This window comes from Plectropomus leopardus, chromosome 10 (assembly GCF_008729295.1).
Source record: "Plectropomus leopardus isolate mb chromosome 10, YSFRI_Pleo_2.0, whole genome shotgun sequence".
NCBI lineage: Eukaryota > Metazoa > Chordata > Actinopteri > Perciformes > Serranidae > Plectropomus > Plectropomus leopardus.
The window spans coordinates 14,512,877-14,538,011 of record NC_056472.1 but is presented as its reverse complement, the minus strand read 5'-3'; the positions used below and the strand labels follow the sequence as shown (position 1 = coordinate 14,538,011).

General features: G+C 40.5%; 1 protein-coding gene across 1 annotated transcript in view; it reads left to right on the top strand.

Moving 5' to 3' along the window:
- abca12 (ATP-binding cassette, sub-family A (ABC1), member 12) overlaps nucleotides 1-25,135 on the top strand; it is a 78,059-nt gene that overhangs the window by 37,308 nt on the left and 15,616 nt on the right. Inside the window, exons 37-58 of the mRNA XM_042494168.1 lie at nucleotides 1,376-1,495; nucleotides 1,667-1,757; nucleotides 2,178-2,357; nucleotides 3,897-4,224; nucleotides 5,119-5,233; nucleotides 6,150-6,479; nucleotides 7,244-7,313; nucleotides 7,412-7,546; nucleotides 8,283-8,444; nucleotides 8,669-8,852; nucleotides 9,554-9,772; nucleotides 10,635-10,831; nucleotides 13,465-13,622; nucleotides 15,367-15,600; nucleotides 15,856-16,003; nucleotides 16,407-16,653; nucleotides 18,058-18,147; nucleotides 19,254-19,341; nucleotides 19,506-19,633; nucleotides 20,379-20,466; nucleotides 20,834-20,942; nucleotides 23,168-23,222. Of these exons, the coding sequence (XP_042350102.1) occupies nucleotides 1,376-1,495; nucleotides 1,667-1,757; nucleotides 2,178-2,357; nucleotides 3,897-4,224; nucleotides 5,119-5,233; nucleotides 6,150-6,479; nucleotides 7,244-7,313; nucleotides 7,412-7,546; nucleotides 8,283-8,444; nucleotides 8,669-8,852; nucleotides 9,554-9,772; nucleotides 10,635-10,831; nucleotides 13,465-13,622; nucleotides 15,367-15,600; nucleotides 15,856-16,003; nucleotides 16,407-16,653; nucleotides 18,058-18,147; nucleotides 19,254-19,341; nucleotides 19,506-19,633; nucleotides 20,379-20,466; nucleotides 20,834-20,942; nucleotides 23,168-23,222 (3,476 nt within the window). The remainder of the gene's footprint in view (nucleotides 1-1,375; nucleotides 1,496-1,666; nucleotides 1,758-2,177; nucleotides 2,358-3,896; nucleotides 4,225-5,118; nucleotides 5,234-6,149; nucleotides 6,480-7,243; nucleotides 7,314-7,411; nucleotides 7,547-8,282; nucleotides 8,445-8,668; nucleotides 8,853-9,553; nucleotides 9,773-10,634; nucleotides 10,832-13,464; nucleotides 13,623-15,366; nucleotides 15,601-15,855; nucleotides 16,004-16,406; nucleotides 16,654-18,057; nucleotides 18,148-19,253; nucleotides 19,342-19,505; nucleotides 19,634-20,378; nucleotides 20,467-20,833; nucleotides 20,943-23,167; nucleotides 23,223-25,135) is intronic.

Genomic DNA, 25,135 nt, shown 5'->3' with positions numbered 1-25,135 from the left:
AGCACAGTGCCTCCTTTACAGTGAAATCAGAGCATCTTGCTATGACCGCCAAACGCAGCATGTCATTTACATTCATGCTCTCATCCAGTGCAATGCTAAAGCCGAAAACTCTCTGTTTGTGTGTGTGTGTGTGTGTGTGTATGTGTGTGTCTTTCCCTTTGTGTAATTCTGTGTTTCCCCTTTTTAAATCTGGATCTTGTTGCAGGTTCATGAACTGGTAGAACTTATCATGATTTCTTTTTTTCCTCAGCAGTAGTTTGAGGAGTTTGAGTCACAGGGTAATAATTGATCTGTCAATCTGACAAGAGCTAATCAGGTCAGATTGATGGATGTGAAAGGCAGCTGCTGCAGAGGGAGTGAAAGCAAACTTTTAGACCCAGCACAATATACGGTCAACTTTCATTGTGCCTGGTGTTCTGCTGCTCCAGCTGTACCCAGAGTAGGCACACATAGGCTACAATGAATAACCAAAAAGTAGGCTGTATACATTGCAAAAGCACTCCTTATAAGCGCTCCAGCTCCAGAAACACAAACTCCTGGTGGCAGCTGTTGTTATTGTGGCGGGCCCCAAGTAAATGACTGTGTGAGAAACCCTGCACTTCTCGACTCATCAACCTATTGCTTTTATGCCATATGTTAACCCTTTGAAACCTGGATTGAAATTAGTTTTCTTGTGCTGCCCTCAGAGGCCGTTCACAAGTTTTAAAACCTTTGAACCTGAGCAAATTGGTTTGATTTGAAAAAAATCAAAATCAAAGTCAGTGAGCAACTTGGCATTAGATATAAAAATGAGTAAATTTATAAACATTTTACTATAAAAGCCGGGAAATTTTTCCAGAAAATTATAGTTACAATTGCAATAATTACATATTTTAATGTTACTCAGTTGTTATTATAAGTATTGATATTATTTTACGTTTTTTTCCCTCCTTACCTTTTAAAGAAATCCAAAGGGTTAAGCTACAGTGTTCAAATGGTGGTATGTGTAACCAGGGTTGCTGACCTCTGTTCCAAATCCTCCGAAATCTCTCCTCTAACTTTGCTACACTTTTACAGATATTTCTTGTCGCTGCTATTTCTGCCTCTTCTAGGCGTTAGTTACCTGTGCAATGTTTATGCAACCCTGGCTGGCATGTAGTAAAAAAGAAATATAGAGGCTGTACACATATTTGCATGCACCATCATATTCTACAGTGGTTCTATTTTGTGCAAGTTTGACTTTGTTTTTAGTATACTGCTGCCTTCACAGAATGAAAGACAGACAGACAGACAGACACACACGCGCACACACACTCACTCAAACACAGCAGGTTGTGAAATCTTGCTGATACCTAGAGATATCACATGTTCTCGTCCTTGTCCTCTCCTTGTCTAGGCCAACGACACGTTGCAGGTTTTTGCAGATCTAAGAAAGCACTCAGAGGACTGGATTGATTCCTCCAACTACATCATAAAGTCTGCTGAACTACTCAGCCACACGTTGCCAATGCTGCAGGTGTGAAAACTCCTCTATATCTAATTATCCTAGCTGGCTCGCTATCATGTGAAATTCTGTAGATAAACTTTGCAGTGGTCTGCGACGAGTTGCAGCAGCCGAATCTTGATGTTGTGCATCGTCTCTCTTACTCTCTCTCTCTCTCTCCCTCTCCCTCCTCCCTCCTATCAGAATTCCCTCGGCAATTCCTTTGTTGAGAATTTCATTGAGATGCAGACAGACATCAATGTCGGCAGAATGAAGGAGACGCTCAGCAACTTCTGTGAGTGAGCATTTGAAGGTCTTACTTTTGTAAGCTGCAGATACCAGGCTTACCTTTATATTCCTAGCTCACTTATTGCCTATAAAATATCCACGCTGTCAGAAAATAGGGCTGCTCCTCAGGTTTACAGGAAGCATTACACTCATTTTAACATGAATTTCTTGGGGCGTCTCCCCTTGATATGATTATACATGTCAGTCATTTCCTCCACAAGGTCTGACTTTGACGTACAGGTATTTAATTAGATTACCTTGTATTGTCAGACCATATATCTGTCTTGGTTACCACATAACATAACGGGGCATGACACTAAACAGACAAAACAAATGTCATTATTTTAATTTGGCTTTAGAGCAGTCAAATATGAAGTTGCTCCAACCCTGTCAGGAAATTTCTAAATGTGTTTTTTTTCTTCCAAAGCTAACATGACGGTCATGCTGGAGAAAAACAAACACATAATGAATCAGATCACCACCTTGTCCACCCTGATGGTGAACCTGTCCTCCTGCATCAAGTTTGACCGTTACCGTGGCTACAACTCTGCTGACCAGCTTAACAGTGCAGCAGAGGACCTCGCCAAAAACCGCAATCTCTATGCAAGTGAGTAAATATTGAGTGTAATAGGTGAACTTTATGTAAAATAAGCTGACTCATTCTGTCCTCCAGGTTTATTTGGATAGAGAAGTACGCATCCACGGCCTGCTATGATTTCTGATACTGATTCATCTTCCCCCTTATACTAAACTTTATTTTGTGGGTAAATAATCAGTTTCATGACTATAAGCCATAAACTGCATATAAAGATAAACAACGCGTCTCCTACATTCCACGCTATACAAAAATGAAGCCAAAATATCCCGGATACTGTTATTGCCATCTTGTGCTGGTGACGCAGAGCTGGAGCCAGAGTCTGCACAATAGTGATCTTGAAGGAACTTAAGATCACTCAACACCCATCTGAACAATCACAAGCAGTGCCTTTGATCGTGAGCACATGGCTTGACACGCACCGCTGTCAATGAGGATGATATATCCCATTTTTATAGCATCAAATGACCAGTGGTGGAAGAAGTATGCAGAATCTTTACTTAAGTAAAAGTACTAATACCACCCTGTGAAAATACTTTGTTTCAAGAAAAAGTCCTGCACTGGAAATGTAACCTAAGAAAAAGTAAGTAAGTATAATCAGGAAAATATACTGTATGTATTAAAAGGGAACGTATCCAAACCAGAAAAAATCTTTAAAAAAACAAATCTAAATGATAAAATAAAAACTGAAAAGAAAATAAATAAATAATATAAAAAACACCCCAAAACTTAAAGTTGTAGAAAGAAAAAAAACACCCCACCCCCAAATAATTAAATTGTTTAGAAAAAAAAGACAAAAAAAGCAAAAAAAAAAAAAAATATATATATATATATATATATATAAATAATATAAAAATATAAAAAATAGTAGAAAACCTTCCAAAACCTCAAATTATTTTAAAAAATGGCAAAAAGACTTACATTTTTATCAAAGAGGCTGGTAATTAATTTTTTGTCTGAATTTATTGACTGGTTGATTAATTAGCAGCAGACAGACATCTCTGTGTCTGTCTGCTGCTGTGCGTTAATAAACAGTATTAAATACTTATCGGTGAGTGCTGACTTCTTTTTATTGTGATTTTAAGGTTGGCACCCAAAACACTTTAAAAAGGATTTTTGAGTGAGCACGCCACTTCTTTAGTTTTGCCCATGTCCCATTCGCTACCATAAAGGGGGCTTGGTTTATGACATATACTGCAGCCAGCAGGGGAAAACCGCAATATTTTGGCTTCACTTTAAAGAAGCTGACATGTCGTCCGTCTTTAAATACAGTCTATGGTGTAAGCCCAGCCTTTGACAGAGGCTGGCAGCTTCAAAGGTACATTCAGCATCCACCTCATTAAGCATATACTCATTTACATAATTTTAATCTGTGGTGCTTCCTCCAAAGGGGTCTTCTCCGTTGATAATGAGTTGAGGTGAGGACACTTGCAGGAGATCTGACTCTGCAACAGTTTATCTAGGGCAAGGAACATAAAAGCTAGTCTGGTTTTTGAATTTTGTCCTCAAGTACAAAGTGGGTATACTGAGATGATTAAATCTGTCTTCAAGGTGTCATCTTCAAGCTTCCCAAAGATGAGGACTCATCCAGGAAGCGTAGGGACAGTTTTTCCTCCTCCACATCCTCCCTTCCTCCCAATGTCAGCTACACTATCCGCATGCATATGGACAACGTCATGCGCACTGACAAAGTCCGAGACCCCATTTATGTGAAGGACAACCACATCTGGTCCCAGCAGGCGCTACGCTACAGCCGGGGCTTTATCTACCTGCAGGAGAACATCGAGCGGGCTATCATCGAGACCCAGACTGGACAGAGGGTTACAGAGCTGGCCGTCCAGCTGCAGCCCTTCTCCTACCCCTGCAGCTACCGGGATGAGTGAGTTGCCTGAATGCATGGATTCACTGTCACACACATACATGCAAGCACAAACATGTAGTATGAACAGTAACGATGCTTGCATAGAAATGTGAAAGTATCTATAGTGTATCTGAGGGGGAGTACAGTCATTGATGTGGAATAATGCATGCTTTCTCATTATTCATTTGCCACTTGGGATTGACAGTAAGTAGTCATTCACAGGGACTTTCACATTATAACTAGCATGGAACCATGTGCATGAATATTCACTCGTATTCATTATTGTGCATTCATTTTTGAAGACCATACAAGCATACACTCAAACAGCCTTTAGGCTCTTCAGGAACACCACTCATCTCTGCAGTATCCATCCAATTCAAAACATGGGGCTTTAACTTGTGCATCGATACATTATATTGTTTCCAATAAATCATGCCTGACCGTTATGCCTGTGTTTGTGCTTGGCCTCGAGTGCTGATATCTCATCTAAGAAGGACCAATGGGTCTCTGGCTGGCTGCCTCTGGCCAACTATAAGATATGATGAGCTTCGCCTCTAGATCGTTCTGAGTTATTACTCAGCAACACATTTTCAGACACAAGCTGTGAAATATAGCAATGTTGTATGAAAAACAGCAACACTAAATTCCTATGCATCAGGCTTCAGAAATGATTTTTGGTCAAAATATTAAAAAAAAACACAGAGGCATTTATTTTGCGTAAATAATAACAGGATCAGAGCACAGCTGCCAACAATCTCCAAACACTACTTCGATATTGCTCTTCCACTCTGCGTGTCTGTCTCTCTGTCAGAGACTGAATGATAGGCCTTTTAATGTGCTGTTGTTGACAGTGATTGGAGGTTAGGTTTTCTTAGAAATTTGACTGACAGTTGACATCTCTGTATTCCCCAGGTACCTGGAGGCCATTGCTTTTGTCTTCCCACTCATGTTGATGATAGCCTGGGTGCTGTTTGTGGCTGATTTTGTGAAGAAGCTGGTGCATGAGAGAGAGCTGAGGCTGCATGAGGTAGCATTTTTTTATTTCACATGAAAAATGATCAAACTTGCTACTGTATTTGCATTGAACACTGACGTCTTCGTTTCTAACATGCCCTGTAATGTTACTTTCCATTTCTTTTCTTGTAATTGTTTTTGTTTCTATTCAAATAGATACACTTACATTCATTGACAAATAGCGGTGTAATGGGTACACAGAATTGTACCTTGACTGTGGCTCAGGAGATAGAGCAGGTTGGGGAAAATTGGTGGTTCAATCCCTGGCCCCTCCAGTCCGCATGTTGAAATATCCCTGGGCAAGATACTGATCCCAATCTGCTCAGTTTTTTGTCTCATTCTGCTAATTAACTCACATTTACTTGATGCTATCCTAAATAAAATGTTTCCCCATACATACCTGACTTAAGTTGAACAATGTTGACACAAATCATTGTCCGCTGAGCTTGACTATCTCGGCTGACCAGGTTTAACTGACCAGCATGCAACAGTTGATAGACAGGAACTAGTGCACCGCCAAACCTTTTCAGGGAAAACTCAAACTCCAGAAATTGACTGTTTGAGTCTGTGTGAGTAGTAGACATAAACAGACTGTTTTGACTGTTTGGGTCACAAGGCATATTGAACATATATGTCAAATACAGAACTGAACGTCCTGTACGGAAAGGTTCAGGAAAAATACACATACTGTTACATCACGACTGACATATTCAAACTGTTTCTAATGAACAGTTGGCTGTAGGATAAGCAGAGCCTTCCTCTCTGAGTTTTCAACACAACAAATGTGAACTTTTCCTCACTCTGTACCTCCAGGTTTATTCTCTGCTGTAAACATTCATATGCACCTGTGGCAAGCAAACACAAAAAATGTATTGTTTACCGACATTCCTGTATATTACCATCTATTGATATTCATGCTTTTCCCACAGTACATGAAAATGATGGGAGTTAACCCGGCCAGCCACTTCTTCGCCTGGTTCCTGGAGTGTGCCTTCTACTTGGTGGTGACCATCTTCATCCTTACGCTGGTGCTGAAGTATGGCCGCATTCTGCCCCAGAGTGATGGCTTCCTCCTTTTCTTGTACCTCTGCGACTATGGTTTGAGCATTCTGGCCTTCAGTTACCTGGTCAGCTCCTTCTTTGACCAGACCTACATCGCTGCCCTGAGTGGCAGTCTCCTTTACATCCTGTGCTTCTTCCCCTTCATTGTGGTCATGGCTGTGGAGACAAATCTCACCTTTTCCCAGAAGAGCGCCCTGGTGAGACACCTCTGACCCCCCTCTGTCATGACTCACATATGTTAAACTAGTACTTCTATGATATGTGTAATATATTTAAACAGCAAATGTTGTTATTTGCTCTGGAAAATACTAAGAATTGAAAGGAGAGATAAGGAACCCAGAGGACGATATAATGGCATTTCATCCTATTCCAAAATGTTATTTACTCAATCCACTGTAGAAAACAATTTTACTACCATTATGATTCAAAATATATTAGTGCAGCCTCAAAAAGGCAGTTACTTCATGAAATAGTCAGAGTAAACAATGGCTTTTGCCTCCAGTTGTTTTCGATGGTGAGGTTTTGTTTTATTTTTCATTTTGACATACAAGTAGCAACACAGTAGAGCATAAACTGACAGATTACAAATGTTTTTGTTTGCAAAGCAGTTTTCTTGCCTTCTTATGCACACATAAATTGTGCACATTGACGTAGTATATACTTCAGTCATTTATTATTTTTTTATTTTGGTGCTTTTTGCCTGATATAATCATTAATTGGAGGTCAGACATAACATCACTGCATACATCAAAAGCCTTTTTTGCCTTGAACAAAAGCACATTGCAAAAGGCTTTTGAAGTATATCACTTCGCAGGACACAAAGTTGAAGAGCACAGAGGAGAGGAATTACCATACAGAACGGCATCATCTAAAAACAGAAGATATACCTTTGTGATGTTCTGGTTTTTTTTGCTGTTCCTGTTTCTGTATCCTGTCTAATTTGTCTCCCATGTTCCTACAGGGATTGTTTTCCCCGACCTGTTTTAGTTATGCTAGTCAATACGTCTCTCGGTATGAAGCCCAAGGAGAAGGTATGGGCATGTAAACATCTGACTTGCATCAAATATGATCTCTTTGACGCTACTTTAGTCAGAGGGAAGCAAATTAAATCTTCTTTTGGCTTATTCAGGCATTCAGTGGAGCAACTCTTACACCTCGCCAATAGCTGGAGACACAGCTTCATTCGGTTGGCTGTGCTGGTTGATGCTCATCGACTCTGTACTCTACTTTGTCATCGGGGGGTACATCCGCATGGTATTCCCAGGTAAACTGTAAAATCAGAGAAGTCTTAAAAAACTCGAGGAAACTGGTCTTGATGGACATCCATCCACAGAATTCCAGTAATGATTCAAAGATTTTTGTATGCTGATTTGCTGTTCAAATGAAAGTGTGAACAGCACAATAGCTCTCATCAGCCTGCCATTAGGAATTACCAACAGGAGGACAACATTTTCCAAACTCATATCCACAACCACTCCAGTACCCTCATCACCCACACATCCAAAGCTCTAATTCCAACACGGGCAATTTCAAATAAGCTCTCAGCCATTAGCCTTGCAGTGACAGAGATGGAGTCTCTAACAACCATTTCCAAATCCAGTGTTATAGACCTCCTCAGGCCATGCTGTGGTTTGCATATATATACTCAAAATGATTACAGAGCACAAAAGGTCAAGTCAGTTATTTCAAAACACAGCGACTCTTTTCCTACTAAGACTGTGACAGTTATTGTTCACCTTTTATCTTAAAACAAAAAAAAAAGAGAGAAAACATGCCTGAAATGGATGATTGGACAAAATTAAAATCCAACACTGATTGAATGAATTACTGCAGGGTGTTAAGGTGTTGTTATTTCATAGTAAAATCAATGTTTCTCTTAAAGTTTATGCTTTAGAGAATCCAAGCAAATGCAGCAGTTTGTCAATTGCTGGGTAAACTCATCTCTAAAATACATTTCATGTAATGATGAGAAATCTTTTTTTTTTTTTTTTACCCTTCAGGAAAGTATGGGATCCCTGCCCCATGGTACTTCCCCTTCAAAGCCTCCTTCTGGTCTGACCTGTGCTGCTGCGTTAAATCAAAGAGTAAGGTGGGCAGAGGACTCCTCTTCTCCAACATCATGCAGAAAAACCAGCCTGTCTTCTCTGACGACAAGGGAAAAGGTATAGGGGAAGAAATGACATTTTACTATCTTGTGGCAGATAACAATAAGAAATGCTGTCTCCTCCGGTGTTGTGTTTTGAAGGAAGAACATGATGTCTTTCCTCTCTTGTCATTTTTTTTCTAACCCTGATACCATATTTACATTTTACCCTTGCTCTTCATTTAATTCCTGTCCCCTTTGAGACTGATTTACAGGCTGCTTCTGTCTCTATGTTTCTCTCAGACCAGAGCACTCTTTCCTCTCAGGCTGGTGAGGATTTCTCAGAGCTCCCAGTGGGCGTTGCCCTTCATGGCCTCAGCAAGATATACGGTGACCAAGTAGCTATTCAAAACCTTAATGTTTCCTTCTACGAGGGACATGTCACCTCACTGCTTGGTCACAATGGAGCCGGCAAGACCACCACCATGTATGTGTGGCACCATTTTTCTCTGTTTTCACTGTATCAGCATGTCCTAAGATGAATACAAAATATATTTTGACAATTCATTTACTGTATGAGGTGTCTTTTAAATTTGATTTGTGCATCCTTTTAATCAACAGGCCCTTTTAAAGGGTCTGCTGCTGACAGCGAGATTGTTTTGTCCAAATCTGGCACAGCAAATGCCCCGTAGTAGAGATTAGCCTGACAGGTCTTCATCAACTGGAGCACTTACATTTACATTTTAAATGTGACTAATTTCGCTGATGCTCTTATCCAGAGCAACACACAATGAGTGCATCAGCAGAATAAGTTCAACAATGTTAAAAACAACCTAAACTAAGAGGCAATCTCATGTCCTACAATATTCCAGGGACCAATAAATCATAATTTAAAAGGAATGTGCTGGGAAGAAAGTACAAAATATAGTTAATGGGACAAAAAAAACAAAGGGTATTTTCAACATTTAATGCCCTGGGTAGCAAATATGAGCAGAAATACTTGGAAAAACAGGTCAACTATATATATAAATTATATACTTTTTGTCCAATTATGAAGCATGAAATAACAAAAAGAAAAAATTCTCAAAGATAATCATAAATAATTCTACATGCGCTGTTAATTTAGAATTAATTTAAATCAAGTCAGTAATGTCACTCACATAATAAATGATCGTTCCTTGTGCTTAGGTCTCTCCTGACTGGCCTTTTTGCACCATCTTCGGGCTCCATTGAGGTGTACGGCAAAGACATGCAGACCAACACTGATGACGTTCGCCGAGAGCTAGGAGTGTGCATGCAATACGACGTCCTCTTTGACCACATGACTGCCAAGGAGCACCTGCTGCTGTACGGTCAGATTAAGGCCCCACAGTGGTCCCGCAAAGAGCTGCACGAACAAGTCAACACGTGAGTGACCAATCATCCAGTATGGGGAGCATGCTCAATATCATGATGCACTAAAGGAAAATGCTTTTGTGCAAATGCTAATGTATTTGAGATGACGTCTGGGGTTTTGCAATGCATAGCAGTGCCATTTGATATATTTTATGGCCTGATTTTTTTAAAGACATCATGGAAAGGTATCTATAGTTCAGCTCACGGCATGTTTCACCAATAAAAAAGTAAATTTCGATAGGGGTTATGAGAGTTTAACAGTGAAAAGTAGACATTGCTTAACACCAGTGACTGGACTACAAGGTTATTTAAAAAGAAAAGAGAAATCTATTACAGATATATGTAGGCCTTGATGCTGGAAGGACAAAATAATTGGTATTCTCAAAATAAGCCCCCAGTTTAGCATCTGAAGAGCTGTAAAATGTATCAGACTCTTCTATAACCATGAAACGCAGGGCGAGAGTGCTGCTCAGCTCTGAGCTTGCTCGGACAAATTTAGAACAATATTTTTCCCCTGTTTCAAGATTACATGTTCTTGAAGAATTTAATTTTTTTTCTCTCGGATAAGCTTACGGGAGCAAGCATCAGAGAAATCATTTTTCATTCTATGGCATCATTAAGCTATGGGTTGAACCCCCAATTGCATCATGAGACTATTTCTGGAGGGTCTCTGCATAACAAGAGGAGCAGTAATCAGCCTGGAATTAAAGGCAAGAAACTGTACCTCTCCATTTATTCCTGTGGTTCAGAAACCCCTGCTGGGTAACTGATGGAGCTGATGGAAGTTTAAACTCAGAAAGTGAGTTGTAATGCAAAGAAAAAGTATGTTAACATGAAGTTGATGTTAAATGATTTTCATTTACTCCCCTACCAGGATCCTTGAGGAGACAGACATGTATGCTCACAGGCACAAGCGAGTGGGCACCCTGTCAGGCGGCATGAGGCGGAAGCTGTCAATCTCCATCGCCTTCATAGGAGGCTCTCGCTTAGTGGTACTGGATGAACCCACCACAGGAGTCGATCCCTGTTCCAGGCGCAACATCTGGGACATTGTTATTCAGAACAAGCAACGTGAGTCTCTTACACACACGCACACACGCACGCACGCACACACACACACACACACACCCACAATTTTCATGGTCTAATCAAAATAAAACTACACAAGTCAGCTTTCTCCATTATAAACATGAATGAAACTGTTCCAGGCTCACCAGTGAGCACGTACATATGTACATGAGAACAACACTATTGCAGGGAAGTCACAGGCCCCACTCTCTCTGGAGGAGATGAATACACTTTTTTTAATGCTTGTTATGCAAAGCATTCTGTCATATTTTCATTTAGTTGAATGTAGGTCTTAAGGTTATTGTGTAAGGACAAATTTTATGTATGGTAAAGAGAGCTATTTGTTTTCCAAACTAGTTCAATGTATCTGTATGTTAAATGTATCCGTCTTTGAAAATTGACAGTTTTGGAGGAAATATTTGGAAATGTATATTGACTTTATTTGATAGACATAGAGATAGATGCATTTTGGATGTTAGAAGGTTCTGACCTTTGCTGGGGGGAAATTTAAATGACTGGACCTCTCTGAATTTTATTTGAATACCCCTGGAGTAGATGCCCTCTAACCACAAGCTTAAGATTTAAGCTAGAAATCTAGAATAAATATTCACATAAATCTGAAATACTAACAGTCAAAGTAGCGCTTCCCAAAAACATAGTCGAGCAAACTTTTTCACGCCTTAATATCGTCTCACCTTGACTACTGCAATTTATTATGTACTTACCTCAATCATGCAGCAATTACCCGTCTACAGTTGGTGCATAATGCATCAGCAAGGCTTCTGACAAACACTATGCAGAGAGCAAATCTCACCAGCACTTGCTGAATTACATTGATTCCCTATTTGTTTTAGAATTCAGTTTCCTGATTTTGTTGATTACTTTTTAAGCCCCCCATGGTTTGTCTCTGCTATATATTTATGATCTTGTAACTCACCATTCTGCACCAAGATCCCAAACCAAATGTTGTGACAAGTTCCACAGTCGAAGCTTAGGAGAAAGGGAGTTCATGCTTTTGTGGAGCAACCTCCCCTTCAGCACCATGCGAAATCAACAAGTCTGTGTCTCATTTTTGAAAAAAATTTAAAAACCTGCCGGTGTTGGCTATGATTTTTAAAACGTATTACTTCAATGGTTTTATGTAGTTCTTTTATGTTTTGTTTTGTTTTGACTGTCCCCAAACTTCTCATTGTATTTTAGGATTTTATGTGCTCCTGTGAAGCACCTTGTAACTCTGGTTTTTAAAGGTATAGAAATAAAGTTTATGTACGTCACTTTGTAACATTCAAAGCTATTCAGTGTAGGGGGTTTCCATAAAGAACTAGTATGACATTTAACAGTTACACATTAAATGTGTAAATGATCACATTGCATCATGTTCATACTATCAGACACGGACAACAATAAAGGGGATCGATATATATTTTTTATTATTAGTCTCATCCTTGTACAGACACAGAAATTCACATTCTAAAGTGCTCACACTCACATGGCACAGACATTGCAAACTCTCACATTACTGAAGACGCCTACCCCCCCTGGAGTCGCCCCTTGAGGGCTTTCCTCTGCTCAGACTTTTGACTTTAAATTTAGCATATAATTAATCTAAAAGAAATCCAGTATTTTTTTCCGGAGGCTGTCTTAGGGTAGCAGCAGCAATGGCAGGGAGGCTGCTAAATGTCATATAATTGTAGCTGAGGAAAAATATCCTGTGTAATTGGCCCTGTCTCTGATGTTAGTGCCAAGGGAGTCTATTTCAAAATAAACTTTGGTTTATTTTGCATTGGTTCCTTTTTGTGCACCTGCTTCTCTGATTATTTGTATATGCACAAGGTAGCTTGTATGCATAGATTGTATAGAAGAAGTGGAAGTAGCCACCCAAAAGTGACCACATTTATATTAGAGAGTGGAGCTTGGGAGGATAGCATTGTTACACCTCGATCCTAATGGACAGTTCTCTGTGGTGGCAACTTGTCAATCACAAGGTAGCCAGCCCTAAAGCATACCCTGTTTAATTGTCCGTTTGTCACTAAATAGGACTCATATTTACAAAATGAACCTCTTGCTGATTGAAGAAGACTTGAAATTAGCAATTTATACCTGAGATCATTAGAAAAATGTGTACTGTGATAATGAATCAAGTGACAAATATGGTCATTTTATTCATTCTGACTTCCTTTTGCAACCTGTGGAGTCGCCCCCTGCTGTCCATTAGAACCAATGCAGCTATATGGTACTTCTGCCTTGGCTTCACTCTTCAGACCTGAAGACTCTGTCACTTCTTTTATACAGTTGATGCTCGTGTGTGACTTTTGTCTCTGTGATGTCTGGTTGTTTATTTTGGACGTGCATTGCCGGCAGCTACACTTAAGTAGTAATATTTAGTCTTCTAAGAATTACTGTATGCCTGTGTTGTTTATGTCTTTTGAAACTTTAAAACTCCTATCAATTTTTTTCTGATTAGCTTGATGGTAAACATAAACTCACTGTGCGCATTTCACTGACATCAAATCACAAGTCCCTAAATATTCATACAGTTTCTTTTAGTTTCTGTTGAGTTACAGTTATAGGTTAAGAAGTGGTTCTGTAATGCATAAACAAATAATTCAGATTGTTATATGTGTGTGTCCTGTCAGATCGCACTGTCATCATGTCCACCCACCACCTGGATGAGGCTGAAGTACTGAGCGACCGCATTGCCTTCCTAGAGAGAGGTGGATTAAAATGCTGCGGATCCCCCTTCCACCTGAAGGACAAGCTGGGTCAAGGCTACAAACTCACTCTCACCAAGAAGGTATTCAACCTCATATTCAGTTAGTCACCACATTTTGGACACTTTTGAACTGGTCAAATAATTCAAGGTTCCCAGTGCACTATCTTTACCCTTTAGCATAAAGTGAATATTATATGAATGTAGGACACAGGCTTTATCTTAGAGGTTAGAAAGTAACATATCACTGATGCACTTTACTCAGACTTTTTCTTAACAATCTTGGACAAAGCACAGCCAGCATAAATTGTACGTGTTCCCAATGGAGCCGGCCTGCTCATGTTTAAATAAATTCTAGGTTTTATTTCTGCCACATTGGACACTGGAGCTGCACAATACATATTGCAATAGTATGATTTGTATCTGATACATTGGAAAAACTGCTAAACGGGCTAAATCCAACACAAATAAAGCTCTGCTGACTGCTGCAAACTGGCTTAGACTTTTTTCAGCACACTATATCTTCAACTGCTTTCCTAATGCAACAATTGAAAGCTCTTTTCTGAAATCTTGCTGAATACAGTGTACAATATAGTCCTTTTTGGTTTCCTATATGCCTGTTAACTATTTCGGCCAAACCTAAAGTTCTGTGTTTGGCTGTCTCCTACATCTGTTTCAGGTCGTATCCAATGCTCTCCATATGCACTGAAAGTCAGACATGTATGATGTTAGCAGGGGAGCATAGAATATTTTAAAGGTTTACTATGCAGGTATTGTCAGTTACTGTTTGTAAACACAGTGTTCAAACTTGGCCTGTCCTCTCTGCACTGCTTGCACAGCAAGCTACTACTGTAGAAACGCCACATGTATTGTAATGAAAAGGCCAGGACTTTTGCAAGCTAACTGAGCTAACAGCTGGCACAGTCAAACAGAAAAATCACCCAACGTCTTTCTCCAACCTCGCCTTTAGTGCTCGCCAGTCCGCAGCTTTTTCTGCGCTTTATCTGTGATTTTAGTAGCTCCCTCTTGGATGTCTGCTGCTACTTCACAATCGCTACCATTTTATAAAGTCATAACCTTTGCTGTGCATTGTTGTTTTTGGCTGTGACTTACTTGCCAATTGATGTACCTAACTCAGCAAAGTCAGAAAAAAATACAGGCAGAGGGCAGAGTCAGAGAGGTATAACTTTTGTTTGAGTCTATACAGAGGCGGTCCTGGGTAGTTTTGCGCCCTGGGCGAACCCGACAGTTGTGGCAGTTTTTACATTTTCACATAGCGCAATAAATGTAAAAGTATCTATGTTAATTTTATGAATGAAATACAATTTATTTGGAAGCAGCTGGGATCATAACAGGTCAGTCTATCCCTCACCCCCCTCCTTGCTTTTCCTCTGAGAGTTAAACTCAGCCTGCTCTCAGCCTCTGCAGTTGTGAGTTGATCGCCCTCCTGTCTCCCTGCTGCCTTTTCTTCTGACGCACACAACCTGTAGACATGACTCTCAGCAGAAAGTTGACATGATAGTAAGGGCGCCCCGCACCTACTCCACTAACGTGACGTGGAAATGAGCGGTAGAAAACTTGCGATTTTTATTTATTTATTTATTTATTTATTTTGCGGGTGCTCGTGCGCCCCCAAATAGATTGCGCCCTGGGCAGTCGCCCACATTGCCCATAGCAAAAACCGTCCCTGAGTCTATACATTGGATTTTTTTAATCCTGCACAGTATACCTTTAAGCCACTTGCAGTTGATTTATAACTGTGCAAAGTAAATTGGTGAAATCCTGAGAACAAAGATGTTGTAACCTGTTCCTGCTTTTCTGTCTGCAGATGCAGAACCTAGAATCTGAGCCTATTGACAATGCTGAAATGAAGGCCTTCATCCAAGCTCATGTACCGGACGCACGACTGAAGGAGGCCCAAGGCGGCGATCTGGTCTACTCACTGCCCCCCTTCACCTCATCCAACGCCTCCTCATACCGCTCCCTTCTGACCGCGCTGGACTCCAACCTGGACGCCCTGCAGCTGGGGGGCTATGGTATCTCTGACACCACCCTAGAAGAGGTGAGCTCAAACACACCCACGCACAAAAACACAGGTTCAAACTGCAGACATAGTGGAGAAAATAACTTAATAACTTAATAGATTAAAATAGCTATAAAAAATAGCTTAAATGCTGAGGTACATTTAAATATATCCTGTATAAAAACATTCTTGTGATCATATTGACATGTAAGCATAATTACCAAGTGTCAAAGTATACTTACAGTCTCATTTATAAGCACAGATGCCAGTGTTTCTGTTTTTTTATCTGCGTAGGTGTTCCTCCAGTTGACTCATGGAAACACAGAAGCTGGGGCTGAGGACACCCCCCTGTCTATCTCAGAGACAATTTCTGAGACTGATTCCATTGACAGTTTTTCTTCAGATTCCTGTGGAAGCATCCCCAACTTTGGTGACAAGATCAGTGAGTAAAAGGATGCATGTAGGAAAATTTTGCATGAAGTTTTTATTATCCATATCGTAGCAGTTATACAATAACTACTTTTTGTGCAGTGACATCAACAGTAGTGCTCATTGTGGTCACAAGTCGACCAAAACATTTGCATTTTTTTCCCATATTTTACATTTTGATTCTCAACCTAAAATATTTAAAGAATACACATGCAGCTGATCTAGTTCAACAACATTTACATTCTGATGGATTGCACTGCGATCTTTTGTGATACATTCTACCCATTAACCTTTAGCTCAGTTTGCCTGAGAAAAAAAAAGCAGGCAACACCAAGGCAGTAAGACAGTAAAAAGGCAAGTGCCCTAGTATAAAAATGATTAAATCCTGTCTCCATTTCTCCTCCTTTGTGTTTCAGAGCTTACCAGTTTATCCATGGTGCGTGGCATGGCCCTAGCCTGGCAGCAGATGGCAGCCATAATGATCAAGAGGTTCCACCACAGCCGCAGAGACTGGAAGGGCCTGATCTCTCAGATCCTGCTCCCTGTTCTGTTCATGGTGGCTGCTATGGGCCTGAGCTCCATCAAGAATGACCTGCAGCACTATCCAGAGCTGGAGCTCAGCCCAGCGCTTTACAAGTTTGGACCAAGCTACTCTTTCTTCAGGTCAGTCTCCATGGTGAAGAACATACAAGAGAGCAATTGGAGGGGGGGCGGCCCAGGGGTAAACGAGACTGTTCGGGGGATTTTACTTCAGGCATGTTTGGAGCAATTCAATCGAACTCTGCAGCTTTGCTCTTTTATTTGGTCAAGGTCAGACAAATGCAAGTAAGATTCAAGTGGCAATCACACCAAGGCACTTGGTTCTTGTCAAAGCAAATTTTGATGTGATTTCTCTGAGCAATTCCTGGAAACTGGTTAATGTATAAACATGGTGAAATATGGCAAATATTATGAACAAATCATCATGATACAGCTGATACCACTGACTTGGTTTGTTGCAATGCTTGGAGGATGATGTATTGCAATGCCATGTTCTGGTGTTTCCCTAGCATTGAGAACACACTGTAGTAAAAGATCAAACTTTTTAACCACAGAGTTGCTGGCTGCAAAACCCCTGCAACATTTTGTGAAGGGTTGATGCATCTCGTTGATTGGTCCGTTGGGTTCCTCTATCAGTTAGAGGGGAATGACATGTCTCACTTGTTATAAAACTAATTTGAAGCTGCAGTTTGTTGAAGGGCAGACGGACCTTAAGGAGAGGGAGCGAGAGAGAACGCGAGGGAGAGAGATGATCATGATGAAGACGGATGAGATGTGAGATCAAAGTGAGAGAGATTAAGAGTGTCAGGAGGTTGCGAGATGTCTTCATTCTTGAGAAATGCTGTTGTTTGATCAAGGGGATATGTAGCAAGGGAGAAAGTGCTGAGGTGCCAATCCATATCAAAGACCCAATGGATGCTCTCACTAGTCCTCTTCAGCTTGATATACAAAAGAGATTGAAAAATGTTATTTATCTATTTATCACTGATATCTTTGGGGATGCTCAGGGAGGTTATAGGAACTAGTCTTGCATTTTATGAACTTTTTTAGAGCACTGTTTCAGACTTGCCTGTATGAACAATGCAATCATTTGAATCTGTATTTATAAGTGTACCTCTGCATGTGTTAAAATGCAGGAGAAGGATGGAAGAAATCCTCTTAAATGTAAAGTGGCAAATCAAATGTCCTCACTCTCCTTTTATCTGTCCAGCTCCCCACAGCAAGGATATTAGAATCACTGATTGCGCCCCCATGGTCACTTTATTGACAATATTGTGAGTCAGTGAATTGCTCTTACACCAGCTCCTCCACTAAGAAAACCTTGATAAATGCCAACCTTGCAACCCCAGCCACCAAGATTGATTTGAATAAATCAAGAACCAAACCTCTCTGCCGTGTTAGAGTGTTATGAACCAACCTTCTTCTTGAGTTACTTCATGTTATCACTGTTGTAAATACGTTGTAGTTCACTAAAATGTCTGTGTAACCTTTGAGTTGAGACTGAGTGTTTGTTGTCTGTCTCCATAGTAACCAAAATCCCAACTCCACCCATCTGGTGGACACCATGATGTCATTCCCTGGGATCGATAACACCTGCATCGACAGATCCAATAACCCGTACGTAATCACACCTCAAATCCAGCTGTATTTTTTTTTTTTCCGAAAATGATACATTTGTCCGCATTTCCCTGGGGAACCTCAGCTCAGTGTCTGTGTTCACTCTTATCCACACGTACAGTGTTTTCATATTTCACTCATTGTCATGCTTTTCATGCCTCCTCCTTCACCTTGTTTCATTTTACTAGTCTGCCTCCCTCCAATTCATGCTGCTCTCTCTCTCTCTCATTCTCTCTCTCCTTGGTGTCTGTTATGTCCCTCTCTCTATTTTCCTGATGCTATGCTCAACATATGTGGCTGAAAGCCTGCGACTCTGCAATTCGAGAGCATCATTTGTATTCCATAAACACCCTATGTTTATAGGGAAGATTTTCCCCTTACAGGCACTCAAATCAATGTTGGCACTCATGAACCAGACCTCGGAGGCATTTTAAAATGCTCTGCCAAAAAAAAAAGAAGAAGAAATAGAGACAGAGTCAACGATCCTGTGGTAGAAAAGAGACTGCATGTTTCTCTCATGATGTCTTATATTCACAACATGACAATGACTGAAGGATTGCAGAGTGCAGCATTTACATATATTTAAATAGATAAATAATAGTATGATATACCGTATGGTCCCATGACTGGGTTCATTGTTGTTGGCCAAATTATATCTAAAGTAACAGGTGTGCATGTGAGTATGCAAAGATTTGTCTGTTGCTACACTATCTTTGTGATTTGCACAAAATGTCCCTGAAAGCATTTGGCTGAAAACAAAAATGTGGGGGAGTTGAACATCAACCCACACAAGCAAATGTCCCACAATATGATATTATAACACATATTAAACAGCTTTCAAAACAGTTTTCGCCCGATATCAGAGAAAATATTTGGGTCCTGATCTCACAAAAATCCTGCAAGCTCCCAGCTGCTCTGTGAATGGCTGCAGATTTTGCCACAATGTGTAAACAGGTTTTTAACATTGTTACAGACCATCAGTTCAACTCAGTCTCAGGTTGTATTGTGGGATGTGTCTAAGGATCGTCTTGTGGCACTATCACACACTGCAGACTCTCATCATTTCACTGAGCCACTGTTTCACTTTGTGAGTGTTTCATTTTAAGGGTCTGCACAAGAAGCACAAGCAAGTGGAGTTCCAGAGGGAACAGCTCCAAACCATTTAGTGTCTGTAAATGTACCCATCAGGAACAGGTGAGACTTGGTCACTGAGAACACTCGGTGTGTTTGTATGTGTATGTGCGTGAGTGGATATTTGTAGTCATGCATCTACGTTTGTACACATGAATGTGTCATCCTGTGGCCGATTGTTTGAAAAAGGCCATGCATAATGTGTTTGTCTCTTCCCCACACTGCAGATTTGTGATGGGAAGAACTTCCAGCCCCCCCATAAGCAGATCCCCTCGTCTCAGATTATGTATAACGTGACTGGTATCGATTTGGATGACTACCTGATTGCCACAGCTAATGACTTCATCAGGAATAGGTGAATGCAGCCAGTGTTTACATTTGGTTAATGTCACCACATTGAGAATTCAACCCAGGCTTCACTGATAGTTTGTTGTAGTCTGAGTGCTAATTAACACTGATTGCGTGAACTCTATGAGGCAATATTCCAAGAGAACCCAATTAGTTGTACTTAATTCATATAATTTCCTATTTTAGAATTACATTTCATAATATTACATCATTTTGATGAATTAACATAGTTTGAGAAAGTTTGAAATAATGTATGGGGTTCTTTTTTTTTTCTTCGATATGTTTAATTCAGAGTAGACGAATGACCCAAATACAAATTGTATTTGTATCTCCAAGTGCGACTTTTTTCTTTCTTTCAGTCATTGAAAAAATTGGCATCAGTTGACTAGGAAGCTTTAAATAGTTAAAATTTGCAGTGCTGGAGAGAAAGGAGAGTCTATTGTTTTGGTTGTGCGTAAATCTAATTGGCTGTTGACCGCAAGAATATCAGTTGCAACCAAAAGCTTAGTTCTCATAGTTGCTCTATTTCACAAGAATGAGCCTCCGCTACTGTGTCAATCACGGCAGTTGTGCTTTTAATGTGTGGTCTTAAGAATTTACCCAAAATTTCTTATCTGCAGGTGGAAATTTGCTTTGATTACAAGAAAAACAAGCAAGCAAACAACACAGTGTGCCAGATCTTATTTCTCAGCAGCATTCGGACCTCTGCTGTTTTTATCGATATGTTTTGTTTTTTGTTTTTTTTTTTTCAGGTATGGTGGCTTTTCTTTTGGCATGCCCCTCCCTCCTGACTTGCTCATGGATGTAACAGCGGTGCCCAAAAACCGTACTCTGGCTAAGGTAACTTCGTCTCCTTCTTCCCTGCTGCCTGTCTTGTTATCACCGTAATGGCTGTGCTGCTGAGTAGCTGAGAGTTAAAACACAACAACCTATCTTAAGTTGTTTGGCTTCATGATTCAGGCTCACTGAAGGAGCTGCATTTTTATTGCATCAGTGTCATCATAAATGTGCTTTACTGGAGCAATCGTGCCACTGTTTTACTGTGTACATATTCTCATATGGGTGGCATCTGCATTTATTGTAACTTGAAAGCCTCAAAACATTGGAACATATATTGTAGTGATGTAGTATTCTCAAATATCCTGATCTGTGGCTGCATGAATGATGGTTTCTGTGCATGTCTGGGTTTGTGCTCACATCGGTTTAGGTCTGGTTCAACCCAGAGGGCCATCACACAATGCCAGCATACCTAAACAGCATCAACAACATCATCCTGCGCTCCAATCTGCCAGCAGACAAGGATCCACGGAAATATGGTAAGCTGGAGTTAATGCTGGAAAAAAAAGTTATGAGTGAAATATATAACTTGGTCTGAGATTTCAGTTTAATTTATCAACATATACATTTAATACTAAAGCTCATTGTGATTTATTGTTTTCCATGTCAATATACATATGCTGCTTTCACTCATAGTTTGTGATGTTTTGGTGATTTTAGAAAACGTCTGTACATATTGTTTTTTGGTGACGATAAACTGAGGAGAAGGTCTGGAAAAAAGGCATGACTGGAATTGTGTAGAGGGGATGCACACACATGTATTGCGAAAATCTATTGACCCAGCAAGGTGCTACTGCTTGAACACCCAATGCATTTTGTATAGTAAATATAAGGAGAGCAGTAAACAGTGTGTTTACTCATGGTTCATTTCACTGGATTAAAGCCAGGGGGTGCTGTGTGTCCTTAGACTCACATCAGTATGTCTGATGAATACTGATGAGTGCTGCTCACTGGGGAGCCGTGCTAAAGAGAAAGAGGCTGGCCCATGTTCTCAGTGCTGTTTCTGCTGTATCTGTATCGCCCTGACCATCTGCCTGCAGGCAGCTGAACACGAGCATACACATAAACACACATGATGTGGTACATACAGTGCATACACAGAAGCATACGCACAGACACACACATTTCTTCCACACTGGATGACAAAAGTGCTTGAGGGTGGAGTGAATGATACCAGTCAACTCACAGAGGTAGCGGGTGGTGTCAGGGGTGGAGATCCAAGGAGATGGTTTATCTGTCCACTTTGAAGCCCCCAGCTTTGCACTGTGTACTGCAGTTCCAAGTCTGGGTTCTGAACCTTTAGAGATCTGCATCAAACAGTTTTTATGCCACTTTGGCAGAACTGCCCTCTGCCACAGATGTGCCATCACAATCCTGTCCACTTTCCACATGAGAGATTCTGATCGCTCCCACCTGCAAAAATATTTTGTATTGAATGTCTGTCTGCCTCATCCCCAGAGGAAATATACAGTTACTCAACCATTTAATAATCTAACCTTAAAGGACGTGAAATGAAATGAAAGCTTATTTAATGCTTTTAAAGATAAAGGGAAGAAAACAGCCTCAGTTTGAAGCAGTGAGAACTAAAATCTAAAAATGTTATGGATCATGACACATTTGTTTAATTTAATGAATCAACAGAAAAAGCAACAACTTTAGTAATGATTTAATTGTTTAAGCCAATTTTAAACTTTTCCAATGTGAGTATTAGGTGGCCTATATGATTTGAGTTGGGCCCAGTTTAAAAAAATATGATAGCAGAACCAATGCAAGTACCCCTAAAGTGATATCAATACCAATAGAGTTCTTCATTTGATACCTTTGATACCATGAGATGCCACAGGTGTGTTGTATAGCCATTCATTTCAAACATTCTGGTGGCATCTCGGCATGCTGAACTGCCAACTAATGTCAAATACACTGTGCTCAACATCATCGCGGAGTGCTTGAATTGTAGCTGCTGTTTTAGTGGTGGGCCAGTTCACATGTTGTATTAAATTAAAGAATGTTTGCTGTGATTGGCTGTGAGCAAAACTGAGTCTGGGTTATTTCAGTTGATACCTTAAAGATATCTTGTATCAATATCCAGCCCTGTCCACGATAGTGTATTAAATATTTTCGGTCTATTTGTCTGTTTTTTTTCCTATTGTTTTCTTTTTTCCATTTTCAGACCAAAGAATTTATTGATCACCCAAGAAATGAGCACATTAATCGAAAATGAAAATTATAGCTCGTTGCAGATGCAGCCATTCACCATTGGACAGGATACAAGCTAGATCTGGGAACATCCGACCTTAGAGCACTAGTGATGAAGTGTTAATGATTACAGGTCAGATTTGGATAAGTCGATAGAACCCATCAATTCCACCAAAGTGCCCTTGAGCACTGAGCCTCCGACCTGCTCCGGGGCTGCTGTGCTCTGGGTTAACTCACACTCTCCTATCTCAGGAAATGTAAGCAGAGACATGTGGGAGAGCAGTTCATGTCTGTGAGCATCTAGAAGACCCTGTAAAAAAATGATAAAGAAAATTCAATTTCCTTTGTGTGCACTGGCAAATGAAATCATCTTGCTCTATATTTTTCAATTGACTGTGTCTCAGGCTAAGAGAATATCATTGCTCATTTGGTTCCTGTGCTGAAAAATAGCCCACTTGCTGTTGTTTTTTCTATTGCTAACACAATACTGTGTTTCTTTCTATTACAGCTATTTCGGTTTCCAGTCACCCCTACTTCGGCCGAGCAGATAATGAAGAATCAATGTAAGGACCGTGCTTTAAATTCTTCCTTCTGCTGAGCTGACTGTTGATGTTCAACAATGTCAACAACAACAACAACAACAACAACAACAACAACTATGACAAAAATAATTCAAATCAGCATTCAAATTGGTTAAATATCCCAGATTTAGTCAAGTCATGCTGAATATTCTCGGCTGTTGTTTGTCTGAGCCCAAGTTGAATTATTGAAGTATCCTACTTTTCAATTCAGGACATCAAAGTCAGGGTGGACTCAGGGCAGGGAGGTACATGACAGCAGTATTTACCCATATTTGATTTTCTAAATGGATTTCCCTGAGCTTGCACTATTGATCAGAGTCCCAATATAATGAGTGTTTACCCTGAGGGTGGCACAGAGGTGGATTGATTCTAAACCTACTTCCCAAAATGAGTTTATTTAAAATACTCCACATTCTGTTTTAGAGACACAGACTGCGGAATTAGTGCTCGTGTGTGTGCTTGCATGTATGTCTGCAATCGTGCGTGTTCCAGAGGATCAAATCACATAATTCCTAGAGTGGATTGAACTGAAGCCGTGGCCTCATGGAGGTCTGTTCTCTCTTGAGCCTTATTAGCACTAACCATTTCACTAGCTATTTCCCTGCTTTTACTGCCCCTCAGTTTCGCCAGATACTCCACATTTCTTTATGAGTATAGTATTTACGTAGCTTTTTGCCTGCCTAGGTACTGCAGCAGCTGCAATTACCCCTCTGTGGTATCTGCTTCCTCACTTGATGTATTGATCCAGGTTGAGATATGTTAAAGATACAAAAGGCTTATTACTCCAACTGTCTTGGTAGCTTTGCCCACGGGAAAAATTCTACAATTATGTTGTCCGTACTGGTAACCAACCTGCTCAGTAGCTGCTGCTGCTGGCTGTCCTCTGTAGTTGATGCTGCCCTCAAACGCCCACCACGTCCCTCTGTGCTTTTCTTTCTCCTTCCCACTTGGTCACACTGCCAGCTTCATCCTCGTCCTCTCTTTCAGCCACATGCAGCTTATTCTGTTTGGTTGGTGGTGTGCCCCAGCCAGAGGCGAGAGGTAAAAGTACTACAGTAGCATGCAGGGTAGGAAAGAGAGCATGAGAGATGAACAGGTAGTGGCATCAAGAAAGTTTGAATGAGCGCCTTGGGTTGAAGAGTAACTGAGGGATCAAAGCCTCAGCTGGTTGTCTGGGGTCTCGACTGGACAATAGACTCTGCAGCCTCGCGGCAGCACCACTTCTCACTCTACAGCAAAAGCAGTAAGAAGATGTTCTCAACATGAAGCCATCTGTTTCTTTTGCAGTTATTATCTTGTCAGAGGCGAGGCACAAGCATCTCTTTTAACGAAGCTGTTTGTTATTAATGGAATTGCATTTATTGCGAGCCACTTCAGTAGTTCAAATGAGTCAGGTCCCAGAAGGGAACGATATGATGGTGTGTAGGAGGGCTTTATCATGGGCCATTGTTTTTGGAAAGGAATTAAACCAGGTTGCCTCACTCAGAGTGACTCAGCACATCAGAGTAGCCTATATTGATTTGTTTGTGCACTTTGTTGTCATTGAATCAAACCTTTCAGCTACCAAAAAGCTACCGCCTTAAAGTTAGAATTCAAAGGATACCTTTTATGTGCATTTTCAGGTTCATACTTGTATTTGGGGTTTCTACTAGAGCATGTTTTACATGCTTTAATAGTCAAAAATCGCTTTATTTTCCTCATACTGTCTGTGTTGGAACACCTGCGCTCACCCTCTGTTTGAAAAGGCTCCAGTCAAGAACCTGTCTCTTTCAGTCCCTGTCACAAAAAAGGCCGCCTCTGGTCAGCGTTTTCGCTGTATCTTGGCATCTCTGCACTGTTATTGCAGCCAGGGGAGAATAGAGACACTTTCTACTGCGAAAAAAAAACACCATCAA